This window comes from Chlorocebus sabaeus, chromosome 21 (genome assembly GCF_047675955.1).
Source record: "Chlorocebus sabaeus isolate Y175 chromosome 21, mChlSab1.0.hap1, whole genome shotgun sequence".
Taxonomy (NCBI): domain Eukaryota; kingdom Metazoa; phylum Chordata; class Mammalia; order Primates; family Cercopithecidae; genus Chlorocebus; species Chlorocebus sabaeus.
Window position 1 is genome coordinate 59,265,306 of NC_132924.1, and position 16,654 is coordinate 59,281,959.

Sequence of the window (16,654 nt, forward strand, 5' to 3'; positions counted from 1 at the left end):
GGGCACATCTTTTGCCTACAGTCACTGATGTTTCCATGGAAGAGCTCCAAGGATGGTCGGGTGAGGGCTGCAGTTCCATTCACAGGACACCTCCTTCTCTGTCACCTGGTGGTGTCCCGTGTGCTTATGAGAACCTAAGACCACCAGGGAAAGTGTGCTGTTCCCGTCTGACTTCCTTCCCCTCCTATTAAATTATTGCTATTATTTATTTTGCCAAGGAGACAGTGTTTAGTAACCTCGACGGTGCACAGCCACCTTGTGGTCCCGGGACGCACCGGATGCTGCTTTCTTAGTCCAACACCGCCTAAACAGAGTTAGGAAAAAAGTGTTGACTCCTGCCTTGCTCCACCCAGTTGTGGGCTAAAAGAGGTTGAGGGTGACTCGTCCTTGGAATCAACTTGCCTGCCTCCCAGAGCGCTCCTGCCAGCCTCCGCTGCGCCCCGCCTGGAATTGGATTGTCCCGGACTCCTGCTGACATCGAGGGTTTTAGGGGGAAAGAAGAGGAGTCGCAGTGTCCGACACCAAGTCAGGCACCCCATATCCCCGTCTTCCCTCGCCGTCCTCTCTGTTTTCATTCACCCTAAAACACTGTGCCCACCAGTAGTCCCCTGCACGGAGAGCACTCTTTCTCCAAATCCAAGTTGTGCCCCCAACCTACAGTCGCCCAACTCCGGACGCTCTCCCAGGGTTTGCGTGACCCCCAAGGTGTCTCTTCTCATCTCCTTCCTCTCAGCTCTTTTTTCCTTTTAGCACCCCAGCTCTTAGCCAGCCGTCTTCCCACGCCCTCATCTCACTTTCACTACCTAGCCCACTACCGACCCTTCCTCCACAGGCTCCCCAGTGCTATCCCCGGAGTGGCGGCTGAAGAAGCCAGGGTCACACTGTCTCTGGGGTAAGGTTCTTGTGGAAACTCACATCCTCCGGGGAGGGGACAGGGCTCCCAGAAAGCTGTCTCCCAGCCCAGGCTGTCGCCCCCCTCTCCCTCCCTACTCAAGGTCTAACTCGGGTCCCTCGCCTGCTTCCTGTGTTTACGCGGCGCTTTAGTCTCCCGGACTCGCAGAGTGAGCTCCAGCCCCGACTGGAGCTAGGCAGCAGCTGCGAGCGCAACCCCACTCGCGGGCTGGGGCGACGGGGGCTGGCGGGAGGCGCACGGAGCTCACCAGCTCTCCCCTCCCTCTCCTGGGACTGGAGGGGGCTGACTGGGGCGGCGGGGTCCGGGAGTGGCGGGGCTGGCTCTCATCAATTCTGCTGCCACCTAGTCTGCCGCCTGTCGGGAGGCGGGCGGGGGTGGGGCGGGAGCGCAGGCGAGGATTGAGACTCTTAAGTCAGGAGAAGTTTGCGCACAGCTTCACAGCTGGGCGAGCGCAGGAAGGCGCTGACAAGGTGAGCCTCCCGGACTTTGGGAAGGGAGAAAGCAAGCCTGGGGAAAGAACAGTTGTCTTTTAGCTGATAATACAACCTAGACTTGGGTCTGAACCATCTAAGACAGATTTAAAGTGTCAAAAAACCAGGAGAGGGGCGGAGAGGGAGGACAGAGACTAACGCAGTTTACTCTCACGTCAAACTAGGAAAGCCAGCCCCCCAGTCTCTGGGTGGGCTGCGCCGCGCGACTGGCGGCCTTCCCGGGTTGGAGAGGTGGGCACGTCCGCACCTCACCCTGCGGCTGACATCTTCTGCCCATGAGACGGGCACTGAAGCTTGGACTCCTGAATCCCCGGAGCCACACCTGCGAACGCCCTTCGCTTCTATTGAGCTGTGCCTGGCCGCCCAGTGACAGAATTCCAGGTAAGGAGGGTCTGGAAATGAGCGGGACTTAAGGATCTGGGGTGTCCAAGGGATGTTTAACAGTGCAGGGGCGATAGGCACCTTGCTTTTTAATTATAGAACTGCGGTTTGATTGTGGTGCTTGAGGTTCTCATGTAGGGTCAGCTAGGTCTCAGACGCTTTACTTTACCCTTAATAAAGAAAAAAGAACAATAGGTGTCCTGGGAAGAGCCAACAACTTATAGTTTCGTATTGAAGAATCTTTTGATTTCTTGTGACTTTTACTATGTTGTTAATATCAATTTTCCCTCAAAAGTTTTATTCTCCAACTTACTGGGTAGGAAAACTACGGGGGATAAAGTTGTGAATTTTTCCAAAGGGTGTTTATTAACTGACAAACAGATAATACCGGCATCTATAAGATGTGTCGTGGTGGTTCTGGATACTGGAAGTGAGCACAGTAGTGAATGGAGTTGCTTGTTAGGTCATGTTTTACAGAGAATTATTTTCCAACAATCATTTATGCATAGCAGCCATTCTTCACACCTATTAGGAAAAATATGTTGTGTGCATAGTTTCCAAAAGAGTACTATTTTTCATGATACTCTTCCCAAGTCTGGGTGAAAGACATCAAGAAAAGCTGTGACAAATTAATTCCTTTTCTCAAAACATTCATTGTCCTTGAGGTCCAAGCCAAAAATCAACAATACAATTGAGATTAGTAAACTACCATACCGACTTTATTTAGCAAATCTACCTAAGCAAAGTTTTATATGAAAGCTTTAACCTAATATTATGTGATATTTGCAAGAAGAGAAGGCAGTGTTCCACTTGCTGATCTTCAGGAGACCCTATTTCCTGGCTGTGGTTAACCAGAATCAAGTTATCTGTGTAAGGCTATTTGTTTAAATTATTCGGTGATTGAAAGTGAAATGTTCAAAATAAGTCAAAGTTTTACAAAGTAGTTCTTAAAGCTAATCTTTAAATTATAGAGTGTCCGAGTTTAAGTCTGTATTAAATGATCATAGAAAGCAAATATTTTGTGTATTTTGACCAGTTGGCTTACCATTAAGGACAAAGTAGGAATGCTTTTAGTGTTATGGAATTTATAAAGTGTAATTTCTAATAGCATATTGCTAGCCTATGAGTTCAGTAGTAAAAGAACTCAGCTTTAAAAAGTTGAGATTGCTGGTTATACACTAGTATTATAAGAGAAACTAAGGTGATTAGATTTGTAAAACTTTTACAGTTTAAGTTGATATTCTCAGTGGGAACTCATTTCTACTCAATATTTCAACATAGCTCAAAACATCCATTAGCCGGGATTTGTTCTGGTTGAATGCCTCTAACCTGTAGCTTATTCTATGAACTATAGCCCAAGAATAATATCTGGTCGTATTATAAAATGTTCTAAGTTTATTCACTGACTACATCAACACAATAAGTAAACAAGTAATCTTCATTATAACTAGTTTATAAGAACATATAAATAATCTTGGAGTTGTTTTGTTTCATGATTCTCAAAGTTAAAAAGAAATAGCTGATATAAATACAGCTTCTGTTTCTCATTTTGAAACCGGAGGTAATGATTGATGGTGGATGGAGAGCATTTGCTCTAATCAGTTAAAGAAAGGGAGCTAACTATTAGTTTAGTTGTGCCATGGCAATTCTGTTCTTGATGAACCTCTCAGACTCTGTCAATGTTAACATGAATGAAAATAATATCTATTGTCAGTTTTTATTAGAGTCCAAGTGAGATGGAAATAGGAGACGGGTAACGTTTTCAATGATAATCTAAACCAGTATTCTCAACTCAGGCTGCAAATTAGGGTTAATAGGAGAACTTTCAAAAAATACGGATGCCCAACCTTACCCCAATTCAATTAAATCAGAGTATCTGTGGAAAGGGTCTGCAATTTGATGTATTTCTTTAGGTGATTGTAGTACGCAACCAGGACTGAGAGCCTCTGACCAAGAGGATTTCCACCAGACTTGGTAGAACTCACTGATGTTGGAGGCTCTTGATAAAAATAAATGCTGTTTGTTATATTGCTGGTTAAATAGTTTTTTCTTTTTAAAAAAGAAACATGTATGTATAAACATATATATATATGTATAACTTGATCTTACAATTAGAAGAAAAATATTTTAATATTTGATGTTAGATATTTAGACCATAACAGCTTCTCGGAAAAACATTTTTTATCCAGAAAACAAGCTATTGAGTTTGAAGTTGATCTGCCCAACCAGAAAATGCTTTAGTAAATGAACTCTAGCTTTGAGAGATGTTGAAAATAATACTTGATGAAACATACAATTTCATCTCCTTTTGCTTAAGACCTGTATGATGTGTAAGGTACAAATACATACCCTTTCAAAAGGGAAGAAAGAGAAAAATAGCATCATTCCCCTTGGCACACTAACTACCATATACCCGGTGCTAATGATAATCTAGTACTTTTATAAAAATTATGTTTTAAACTAAGAGTAGCCTTGTGAGTTACAAGCTATTATTATGATTTTATGTTTGAGGAAACTGAGGACCCATTAGGTTAATGAACTTGCTCAAAGCCACGAACCAAGTAAATTAAAAATATATTTGAACCCAGGTCTTTTTAAGTTCAATGATGGATTACATTACATATTTATATACATATTTGTATTTTTTACAACTTAACAGCAGCATTTATTTAAAGATAATATAAGTTAAGAGTACAAATTCTGTCACAGCTCTGCTTGAGTTTGACTTCTGGCTCCATAACTTTCTATCTGTGTGATTTGGGCACATAATGTAACATCTCCGTGCCTCAATTTTCTTTGTAGAATAAGAATTAAATAAGTTATTATTTGTGAAGTATTTGGGTAGGTGTCTGGTGCATGGTAAGTTCTATGTAAGTGTTATATTTTTTATAATGTCATTCATTCAAAAAAATTTTGATTGTTATATGCCGAGCATTGCACTGAGTCTGAAGAGACATAGACAAATAAGTCATATCCCCATCCTCAAGGATGTCGTGTCTGGTAGAGAATGAGAAATACATAAGTAATCATCCCAATCAGGTATGGATCTTTCACTTAATTAAAAGCATCATTTATGTGACAATTATGTGCTTTTCAATGTGAATGTGATCTTCTAGAGCTTCATATAATGAGTGTTATAAAACCAAGTGATAAGATTTTGTGTTTTCATAATGATACTAACTTGTTTTCAATTCTAGTATCAAAACACAGAAAATCATATTAACATATGTTTCTGGCTTCCCTTATATGTTTAGAAAACCAGCAATATGGAGAGGTTTGAGGTCTTTAAATTTTTATGTTAAAAGTGAATCATGAAGATAGAACACTGGAGAAGAATCAGTAGAAAAAATGTTATCAGTATCTGTTGCTCAATACTTCTAACAGTAATTTTCTTGAATTGGCTTTTCAAAAACAGTGTTGTCTGATTAGAATGTAGTTTTGTTTTGGTTTTTAAGAAAAAAAATGTTTCAGGGAAGAAAGAGTGGATCACAGAATACAGAAAAATATCCCTAATACAAGTTGGCAAGGCAACATGTATCTCAGTGAAGCTGGCGGCACTTCCTAGCCTATGCCTGCAGCTCTGCACAGCTGCCTGGTACCTCCGGGGTACCAGGGGATACCTGAGGTATAAGATTCTGTCTTTGTTAAAAATTAAAGTCTTGCTTTATTTGAAAAAATAGCATATAAATTGGTATTCTTTGTACCAGAATAACACATATAATCTAAACCCAAGGAGTTATTTCTCAAAGAAATAAAGTACCTGATTCAGTGAAATATTTGACTATTCCATTTCACTAAAATTTAAACTATGTTTAACTATTTCAGTAAAATTTATGTCTTTCCTCTCTCTTATCAAGTCTCAGGCTACTTCCAGATTTTCCCATGGATGCTACCTATTTCTTCCTCTAAGTATCACTGTCACACCTCTAGTTTAAGTTTTTGTTATCATTAATAAAATACTTATTCTCCTGATATTCAGTCACATTTTCTTTTTGCTGAATTCAGTATTATACAACATGGTTAGACTTGCTTTCTAATCTCTAATTTTGTCCCCTTCTGTCCATAATTGTTCAGTGATTGTCCAAGGACGGCAAGACTTAGAACTCCTCTTCAGCCCAGTATTTAAGATGTTTCATGGTATAATCCTAGCTTAGCTTTCCTATCCAAGTCAGGTAGAAAACCTCAACAGCTCCTTAATTTTAGTTCTGAAGCTGTAGTTACACTAGAAAAACTGATTCCTGATTTGGAGTCCATTCTTCACTTTCAACCCTGTGCCCTTGCGTGTCAACCTCAGTCTATATTCTTCTGCCTCAAAATTGATGTGTGTGTGTGTGTGTGTGTGTGTCCCTTTACATCAATGGTTCCATTGCAGAGCTGCTTTTCTTTGGTTTTCATGTCTCGCTGCAACCCTAGTCTCACTCCCTGCCCTTTATTTGTCCGGTAGTTCAGAATTCATCATTTCAAATCTTACCTTCTTCCATCCTTAAAATGTATTAATCATTCTCCCGTAACACATCTAACAAATTTCCATCTGAATAGCTTTGCTCATATTTTAAAACTCAATACATATGCACTAAGTGCCTATTATGTCCTAGTCAGGAGATATTGTGACAGATTACAGATCCTGCTTTCATGGGGACTGGAAGAGACAGACAAACCAACAAACATTATACAGCCCTGTAGTATGTATTCCAGTAGAGAAATGCCATGAGGGTGTCTAACCGGACACCTAACCCGAGCATCAGGGAAATTTTATAGGGAGGTTACCCTAAAGGGGATATGATTCAGCATTGAAATGACAGAACAGAATGAGCTAGATAAGGAGGGGAAAAAATGAAGTGTTACAGCCAGGACACTAGATTGTGGCTTCAAACAACATGGTGACTTGGGGAAACCACAGGTATTTTGGTTGCCCCAGCAGGGTCTAAAGGACACAGATTATACACAAGGAAGCTTGCATGCCTACCATACTAAAGGGTTTGCATTTTATCGGGAAGATAGTAGATAGGGGTCCTTGAAGGAGTTAATATAGGTTTCTGAAATAATCAGATTTGCCATTTTGGTAGATCACTCTGGTGGAAAAATAAGAGGCATATTAGATTGAAAAAAGGAAGGATACAGATTAACTGGACACCTGCAGTCTTGCTGCAGTGACAGAGGGAAGAATCAATTAGGCCTCCTTGTTGGAGATAGAAAAGGGGAAAAAAATCAGGAAATTATTTTAAAGGTAGATTTTGTAGGATTTGGTGAACTATGGAAATTAGAGGTGAGATGAAAGAGAAAAATTGTATAATGAATTCCAGGCCTCTTTCATAGATAATAAGAGAGATGTAATGTCATTCACCAAGTCGGGACGAGGAGTATTTTGGAGAGGGAAGATAAATAGTTGAATTTGGAGGAAAAGAAATAATGTCTTTGGCTTATCCATGTGATAATGTTAAGTAGAAGTAGATATAGAAATTAGTGCCTCAAGAGAGAATTTCATTCTAGAAATATAAATTTAAGAGACATAGTGAATCTACTTCAGCTGACAGCATAGGAATAAAGCATATTATCTCTGGAGAAGTAAAAACAGGGAATAAGGAAAGAAAATATACAGGAAAAAAAAAGGTAGAAAATTAAAAGAAAAGTAAAACATCCTGGAAAACACAAATATTCAAAGGGAAATGGGAAACAATCCTGTAAAGAAAGACAGAGGTGAAAGACTACAGGAGAGAGAGAGAGAGACAGGAGGGAGAGAGAGAGAGAGAGAGAGAGAGAGAGAGAGAGAGAGAGAGAGAGAGAGAGAGAGAGAGAGAGAATGTAATTTTATGGAAGTCAGGGAGGAGAAAGCGAGCACTCATGCAGGATGTTACCAGTAGATCATCAAGTGGGACAAGGACTGAGAGCTCACAATTGGATTTAATTGAGAGCAATTTTAATCGTGAGTTGGGTGGGGGTCGAGAAATAAATGTGAAGTGAGGAAATGGAGACACTGATTGTACACAATAATTTCAATCAGTTTGAGACGCCTGCCTTACTTTACTTTCCCTTTTTGAAAGGTGCAGTCTCCTAAAGCTTAACTTACATGCTGCTTCCTTCTTTTTAGCCTTTCCTGGACAGCGTTTAATTTCCCCAACCAAGATGTCATGTTATATCATGATTGATATCTCTTGTTTTAGAGTTTCCAGAGGTCCTGTGCATGTGAGCTGTGTGTTTGTGTATGTATGAATATATAGGTATATATTAAATACTTATGTATTATGTAAAGTATTCTTCTCTGTTGCTATGCATTCATTGAAATAATTTTCTCTATCTCTATTGGGGAAAAAAATGAGTTTCTAAGCCCCTGCCCTCAAGAATAATGATCTGGAAATTCTAGCATTTATGCATATACCAAATATTTCCCAGACTGTTTGTGTATTTAAAAGTTGCATAGAGCAGTCATAAAAAAAGGATGAGTTCATATCCTTTGCAGGGACATGGATGAAGCTGGAAACCTTCATTCTCAGCAAACTATCACAAGGACAGAAAACCAAACACGGCAAGTTCTCACTCATAGGTGGGAATTGAACAATGAGAACACTTGGACACAGAGCGGGGAACATCACACACCTGGGCCTGCCCGGGGACTGAGGGTTGAGGGAGGAATAGCATCAGAAGACATACCTCATGTAAATGATGAGTTGATGGGTGCAGGAAACCAGCACGGCAAATGTATACCTATGTAACAAACCTGCATGTTGTGCACATGTACCCTAGAACTTAAAGTATAATTAAAAAAGAAAAACCTTTTTATAAAAAAAAGTTGCATCGATAAATTTTTTAGGACAAATATAGCAATTTTTGAATCACAAATTATACCATTTTATACTTGTTTTATGGTGGTTTAATCTCCCTTTTGTATTGTAGATAGCTACCTGCTAATTTTTCTTATTTCTCTACCAGATTACAAAGGACAGAGTTATCATTTATTTCTTTGTCCCAGCACATCCAGGAGACTGTCTCTTCTCTTAGAGAAATGAATTAAAACTTCCCTAAATGTGTCCAGAAATAGAGTTTTTTTTTTCTCCTGCAGTGATTCTTGCCACACTGAGGCTTAAAGTTTTCTTGTTTTAAGGTATCAACTAGCTGTTTCCCCAGAGCTTTAAGCTATTTTTCTGTAGTACTTCCTCCAAACCAATAATTCATTCATATTCTTAACATCCATTCTTCTATTTTGGGTTTGAGTTGGTTTTCTTTAGTGAGCATTTAAAACATAGCACGCATATTCAGAACATAGCATTCAGTTTAATCATGCAGAACTGTTACAGCCCTCTGCTCTCTTAATCATGAAGTCATGCCTCTATTTCTCCTCTGCTTCTAGGACTAGGCTGGAGCTACTTAGGTGGTATTTATGCCTCTTATAGGCAAGAAAAAAAAAACCCAAAAAACATTTTTCCTTCTCATTTTCCCAATGTGGATCCAAGACCTGAAAGCAATTAATCCTAAATTGTTTGAGTAGCTAATTTCTTCTCTAGTGAGGTGTTCATAAAGTCAACACAGGTAACAAGGGAAAAAGAAGGAATCAAGTTTACAAATAATAGTAATTTTTAAAGAAAGCATTGCTTTTTAAGATTTCTTCTCTAGTGAGGTGTTCATAAAGTCAACACAGGCAACAAGGGAAAAAGAAAGGAAAATTGTACTGCTGTCAAATTTAAATTTTAAATTGACTTGACTCATCCATTAATTAATCCAACTTCCAGCTTAATTATTTGTTTCTAACCTTAAGTCTGACTGACAGAATTCTTTCAAGTATAAGGATGTATCATAGAAAACATTGGTGTTTATGGACATTGGAATGGAATCTCTTTAGCCCAAGATTCACAGAAGTTCATGGCACAGGGTACATAGCAATGCAAATTGCTTTAGCACCTTCTTCCCTGGGCCTACTACAGGACTGAAAGGACAGAATGATATTAGACCACTTTTTCATTACTAACATCACATAGACTGCAAAGGTGGCACTAAAGCAAAATCCCAGCAAAGTGGTGAATGATCCTTGCTCGAGGGCCAATTTAGAAAAAATTAAGAATTTAATGGGTTGCTTCTTTTCCCATTCAAAATGAAAACGATTGTATTGCATCCCATGAGGAAAATACATATTCTTCAAATTAGATGTGTTATTTTAGTGAATACAAGGTCAATGAGAAACTTAGCATTTCTTCTCAGCTACTGAAATATTAATATCTGGGCATATTTGAAGAGTAGCAACGTGGAGTCCACAAATATCAAAACTGGAAGCTATGGTCTGCATTTTAATTTGTTAAAGAGGCATTTCTAGCATTTGAAGTAATGCCATATATCTTCTTGATAACTAATATTTTACCCTTATTATTATTCAGGAGCCCAATGCATTCATTAAAGAGGAGACCATGGCAGAGATGACGTATTTTCCAACCAGGAGGTAATACTTCTGCCATGAGAACTCCAGCCTTCTGACTCCACATCTAGTGGTCTCCTTAAAGGAACTACAAAGCTGCAGGGAGCCATAAGTGAATGCAGAAAAATATGTGCATTAATGTACTTATAGATGACCTCAAAGACAGTTAAACATATGAATAAGAGTGGCTCTGCATTACATTGTATAAGAGGCAGAACTTGTCTCTCGTGTCCCCTCCCCTTCTCCTAGTTTGTCCCGCACCTACCATTTTATATAGCATTCTCATTTATTCTAGAAGTTGGCCTTCCCAAGGAAAAGCCTCATTGTTTGAATCGTTCCACAATATCTCTCTCAACCCCCCATTGCCCCTACTTCAAAATTAATTACTTTTATTTTGCCCTATTCCTACAACGCCTGCTTTCTGCAAAGTAGGACATAGTGAAGTAAACACTGACTACCTTCAGAAAAAAAAAAAAAAATGGCTGTGCAGTGGCCCACTCCTGTAATCCCAGCACTTTGGGAGGCTGAGGCAGGTGGATTGCCTGAGGTCAGGAGTTCGAGACCAGCCTGGCCAACATAGTGAAACCCCGTCTCTACTAAAAATACAAAAAATTAGCTAGGGGTGGTGGTGTGTGCCTGTAATCCCAGCTACTTGGGAGGCTGAGGCAGGATAATTGCTTGAACCTGGGAGGTGGAAGTTGCAGTGAGCCAAGATAGTGCCATTGCACTCCAGCCTGGGCAACAAGAGCAAATCTCCATCTCAAAAAAAAAAAAAAAAGTGTATTAGCAATATTAATGATATGTTCTTTGATCAAATGTGTTTGAGTCTTTATTCCTAAACTTGAAGAAGCTTTATACTAAACTTTAGCATGTTAAAAGTTTAATATCCACTGCCTCTAAGGTAGGCAGACCACTGTCATCTATCACTTGGACTACTCCAGCAACCTTCCATCTGACCTGCTCGCCAGCATTGTGCCCTCCCCACACATTCACCACTTAGTACCTAAAGTACTCTCTTTCTGGTAGATTCTCGGAAATTAAATGATAGTGTTGACACTGATTGGAATATAATCTAAACAGACACCTGTGTGAAACTTTGATCAATCCCTGATTCCCAGAAATGCATAATTTCTACTTTCTAAAAAAAAGTAAGTTGTGAAAACTTTCTAGAAAACTCAGATATGAAATAGACATTGAAATATTTCAATAATAGCAATAATGGTAATAATAGCTAACACAGAGTACTTACTATGAGCCAGTAATTTTCTATGCCTTTTATCGATTTTAATGTATTTTAATTTCACAGCCACCCTCTGAGGTAGGTACTATTGCATGCTTTTACTCATAAGGAAACTGAAGAACAGAGAGGTAAGTAACCTACGGAAGAACACACAACTAATAAGATGGATTCGGAAATGAACCAAGGAGGTCTGACTCCAGTATGTAAGTAGATCAGAAAAGGGAAGTGTGCTCATTATAAATGCATGACAGCCAAAGCTCTGTTGTTAGGATATAAAATGTTTTTCACTTTTGCATTTTGTGTGCCTTTGAGCAGCAGATCCATGGATAGAAAGTCAAGAGAATTAAATAGTGATTTTTCTTATTTATTCTAAATATTAACCTCTGCAGCTGTCATGGGATATACTCAGGCTTATAATATTCCACTCTGCATTGTGGTTTACACAAAAGGGAAATTGTGCTTTGCCAGGTTGGCATCCCATTCATAAAAATTAGAGTCAAATGCAAAAACCTAATCTGCTTTACTGTTTTAAAGGTGCAATTTCTACTAACAAAATACAAAATACAACTCTTAGCAAAACATGGCTTTAAATAGAATTTCAAAACTATACTTTGATTACTTACATGAAAATTAGTCAGAAACCCATGGTATGTGTGGTTTTAATGATGTGAAGAGAAAAAGAGTGGTCTAAAAATGGCAAGAAAAAAATACATTGAATTTTAATTAGGCTAAAAATAGTCAAGTTTCCTATTCACTCACTTGGAAATGATAAACTTTCCAAGATCTATTTTGGAGCATGGCGACTCTTTTCCATGTGTTCGAAATGGTCTCATTTCCCTATATGATGACTACCTTGGCAGTCTGTGTACTTGTGCAATGGGAGGGATCTGTTCTGATACTCAAAGGAAACTTTGTGTGTACTTCCATGTTCAGGCTACACAGCCTTTTGCAAGTGACTTTTATTTACTATCTCTGGTATTTTTAAATTTATTTACCATATTTGAGGTTATTTTCTTTTCTAATTTAATTTTAGCTCTTTTGTTTACTGTTTTTAAATTTTTCATACGTTCTATATTTGCACATGCTTTAGTCTAAAGCTCTTTCCCTTTCATTGCTCCAGCTCATTTTAAGAATAATAAAAGAAAGAATATTGATCTCAAACCTTAACTGCTTACATTAGATTATCCAATTTCCCCATGAATTAGAAAATTGTTAGGATATTCTTTATTGAAGAACCAAGATTAGAGTAATACAGGCTGATTTTATCTGTTTGTTTTATTCCATTACTGTCCAGAATCTTCCAACAGGCCAGATTTTGCCCCACATTAAATAAAAGGGAGGTTTGGGTTCCAGATATAACCGCAGTGATGACTAGTGGGCAATAGGTGTGGGAGATAAATGCACCATGGTTGACTCCTAGAATTGTCCAGGACACCTGAAAATATTAGCTTATGCAGGAGAGAAAGCAAGTATATCTGGTCTTACCATCATTCATATCCAAGCTGAAGGTGTTTTTAAAATTATAATGTCTTCATTTTTTTTTTGTTGCTGTTGTTCCTTTTTATAATACTTGTAAGTAGAGCTTCAGAATAGATATTGGTCAGTCTTTAAGTGAAAATCATGTGTATGTTTTGCTTTTAACACTATTATCAGGCTTTTAATACATGCCAAGTTATGTACAAACATGCATTACCTCATTTAGGCTCCACAGCAACTCTGAAAACTAGGTACTTTATCTCAATTTTACAGAATATGAAGACTGAAAATCAAAGAAGCTAAATAAATTAATAATCGTATGAAATAAGAATAAAAATAATAATTACTAATAATAGTGTTAAGTTAAATTTAAAACTAACATTTATCGAGGGCTTAATATAAAGATTCTTGGATGAATCATTCCATTTAATTTTCATAATAATCATATTATTATGAGACTTACCTGATTTATTGCTATATCCATTTTAACTCCAGGAGATGATGAGGCTTAGAGACATAAAGATCATACAAGCAGAAGCAGAGGTAGGATTTAAACCTAAAATACCTAACTACAGAGCTCACGGTCTGAATCGCAGTCCTATACTCCTACTAAAGACAGAGCACACATTCTTACTCAGGGCCTGTTTGCTGAACAGCCTGTGATTTTTCAGGGTCTCACACAGTTTTTAATCTAAAACAGTGGTTCTCAAATGTGGTCTAATGATCCATGCTGATCCATGACAGGGTTTCGAGATTTCACTGTCTGGCAGCAAAATAAAAAGATAGAAGATAATTTTAAGAGATTTTCTTACCATTAAGTATGTTCAATTTAAAGAATCACACTTGGTTCTGGGATTATATCCTTTCTTTTCTGGATCAAAAATATCCCTTCCTTTTATCTAATGACGGTGATAGTTGATGATAGTATAGTTTTAAACTTTTTTAATTAAAAATTATAACTTTCTTAACCATATGTCCCCTGCCTCACACTGTGGACAACAGAGAAGGAATTGTATTTATTTATTTGGCAAATTTAAAAATCTAGGCTCTTTTGAAAAAGCAAAAGTGCTATTAAGGAATGAAGGGTGGTACCCAAAGCAACCTCTGTAAGAGTGTCCAAGATTAAGCCTTATGCTAGTCAGTACCATTTTATGGTTTTTAAGGAATTTTCAGTGATGCAGGTTACACTTGAAAGAAAATGATGTTATTAGTGTATAAACATATTTTTACAGAATAGCACTGTTCAAATACAAAACACTTAAGTTTTGGCTGAGTCATGTGCCTGCAACCTACTAAGTGCTTTCACATTCAGCATTTCATTGGAGCTGCACCCAACATTCCGTGACACAGTGCTACTGTAACAGAAAGGAAATGCAACAGGACATACTTCTTATTAGTATTATTCAACCTCTCTTAGCCTCAGTTTCCTTTTAGGAATGAATTGTTTCTATCTTAAAGGATTATTTCATGGATTTTAAATAATGTAGGAAAACTTTGGTCATGGCACAAGGCTTATAGCAGTCAATAACTGCTATCTATTGTTGCAACTATTATGATCCTCATTTTACAAGTGAGAAAACTACAACTCAGATTAAAGCATGAGTTAAAGTAGTTCATCTGGTTAAGTGATGAAGTTGGAGCTTGAGACAAATTCTATCTGCATCCCCCAAGTTTCTTTTGGTTATCACTCACCCACAGTTCTATATGAATCCCAAACGTTCTCTTCACTATCCCACACAACAATTTTAGTAATGGTTAGAAGCTGAGAAATGCCACTGATCTAAATGTGCCTCCACCATTCTGTAGATATGTGTCTTTGATGTCTTTGTCCACTTGGTCACAGCAAATAAACTTTTCAGTAGAAAAATCAAATAAAATTTAAAATGATTCATTGTACATATCAATACAATAAAAGTTGCATTAGAACAAATAGAGGTATAAATTAAAATTGTAAAGCTTTTCAGATGATCTGAAAAGTAGGATCCTACAGTGCATAAAGGAGGCTGTGGCTGAAGGTCACCAGTTTAAGGGAAGATAAAATTTGAAGGTGGACCAATAATTTTTATATCTATAAAAGATACCTTAATGTATAATAGGTACATACCAGCAGATATATTTTTCAAAATTGTTAGATACCAATAGTCAGTGTGCTTATTTATGTTTATTTTGTTTTTGGTTTAAATTACCTGGAGAGTGACATCATCTCTCTAGGGTAGAACATTGTTTTAATTGTCAATGGAAAATTAGAAAAAGTGGACATGTCACTGATTCCTTAGTTAAAAACTTTATTTTCATCATAATTCTAAAGAATAAAGAGTTTCTGTCTTTTTAAAGAGAAAGCAGAAGTATGACATAGTTCAGTTCTCAGAGGGAGAAAATGAGGAAGGAAAAACAATCTCTTTTCCTTTCTTTCAGAGGGCTTTTTTTTATCTTACTGTAACATACTTATTAGGGTCCCATCTCTTGTTTTGAGCTCATCAGAGATTTGGATTTAAATAGTTGTTTCTAATATATTCAGAGACAAGTAAATACTGAATATACGTGGTGTTGTGAGAATGAGCATCATAAACTTAAAGGATTTAACAGTTATTAAGTTTCATACCTTACTGTTATTTAGGGTGCAAATTTGCAGCAGAGAGATTGTTACATGTTTTGTCAGCCACCAGACAGAAAGGATAACAAAGCCCCGATCTCCAAAGGGAAGTTGAGTTATAAGAGACTGGAATACCAGTGAGAAGTATGAGAGAGTGGGTGGGAGATAATGTTTGAGAATCTCTTTTGCTGCCCCCAATTTATGAAAATGGCTTGAAAATATTTACAGTAAAAGACCGAAATATTTCCTCAAAGATTAGCTTTGCTCCATTAAAAGTAATGAGTAGAAATATTAAAAAAAAAAAAAAAGTTTTAAGTACCTGAGTATCTTGCCAGCAAATTAACACCACTGTTAAAAGTGAGGAGAGACACAGCTTTCATCATTGGGACTGCAGGTTTATTTCAGGTAATGGAAATATTTTGGATGAAATAAGAGATTGACTAATGACACAAATAAATCATTCTGCTAAGCTACAAAAGGTCAAAGGTCTTTGTACATAACCCAGGAGGGTGTGAAAGGCACTTTTTAATAGGCAAGCTGTAGAAAACCAGATTGGCCTGGTTCTGCCCAACAGCAATCATGTAAACTGATTTGTTGCATCTTAGGGACTGATGGAAGGGAGTGGAAAAGTTTTGATTCCTCAGTATCTAATTAAGCAGGGCTGTCCTTTGGACAGCCTGGTTTCTGTGCATGAATCTGGGTAAGAAAGAGGTGTGGTAGAAGCTTGCCTAATGTGCCTACTAATTTTTAAAGTTACAATTTGCTGCCAGTCTTACCATATTTTCTCAAATAATTTTTCCCACTTCCCTTTTATCCTCATGACATGGAAGTTGATGACAGAGACAAGGATTTTTTGTTATTTGACAGATTTTTAAACCTTCCATGTCATCCCAACACACTGCTCTCCTTGCTGCACTCAAGTGGTGGTTTTCTCACTTTAATCAGCAATGGAATCACCCGAAGAGCTTCTCAAAACAGATTGCTGGCCCCACTCCCAGAGTTTCTGATTCAGTCTAAGGTGAGGCCCAAGGATTTGCATTTCTAGTAAGTTCTCAGGTCATTTTGATGCTGTTGGTCAACATATCAAACTCACATTCCTTCCTAGGGATTTCATTTGACATACTCTCTTCCCCATCCTTTCCACAGTTCAAGGGGTTTT

At 37.9% G+C, this 16,654-nt stretch overlaps 1 protein-coding gene across 1 annotated transcript in view; it reads left to right on the forward strand.

Moving 5' to 3' along the window:
* The first annotated feature begins 1,303 nt into the window (after positions 1-1,303).
* The window catches only part of CALCR (calcitonin receptor), a 152,079-nt gene continuing 136,728 nt past the window's right edge, over positions 1,304-16,654 (forward strand). Inside the window, exons 1-2 of the mRNA XM_007982144.3 lie at positions 1,304-1,383; positions 1,569-1,785. Of these exons, the coding sequence (XP_007980335.3) occupies positions 1,680-1,785 (106 nt within the window). The 5' untranslated portion in view covers positions 1,304-1,383; positions 1,569-1,679. The remainder of the gene's footprint in view (positions 1,384-1,568; positions 1,786-16,654) is intronic.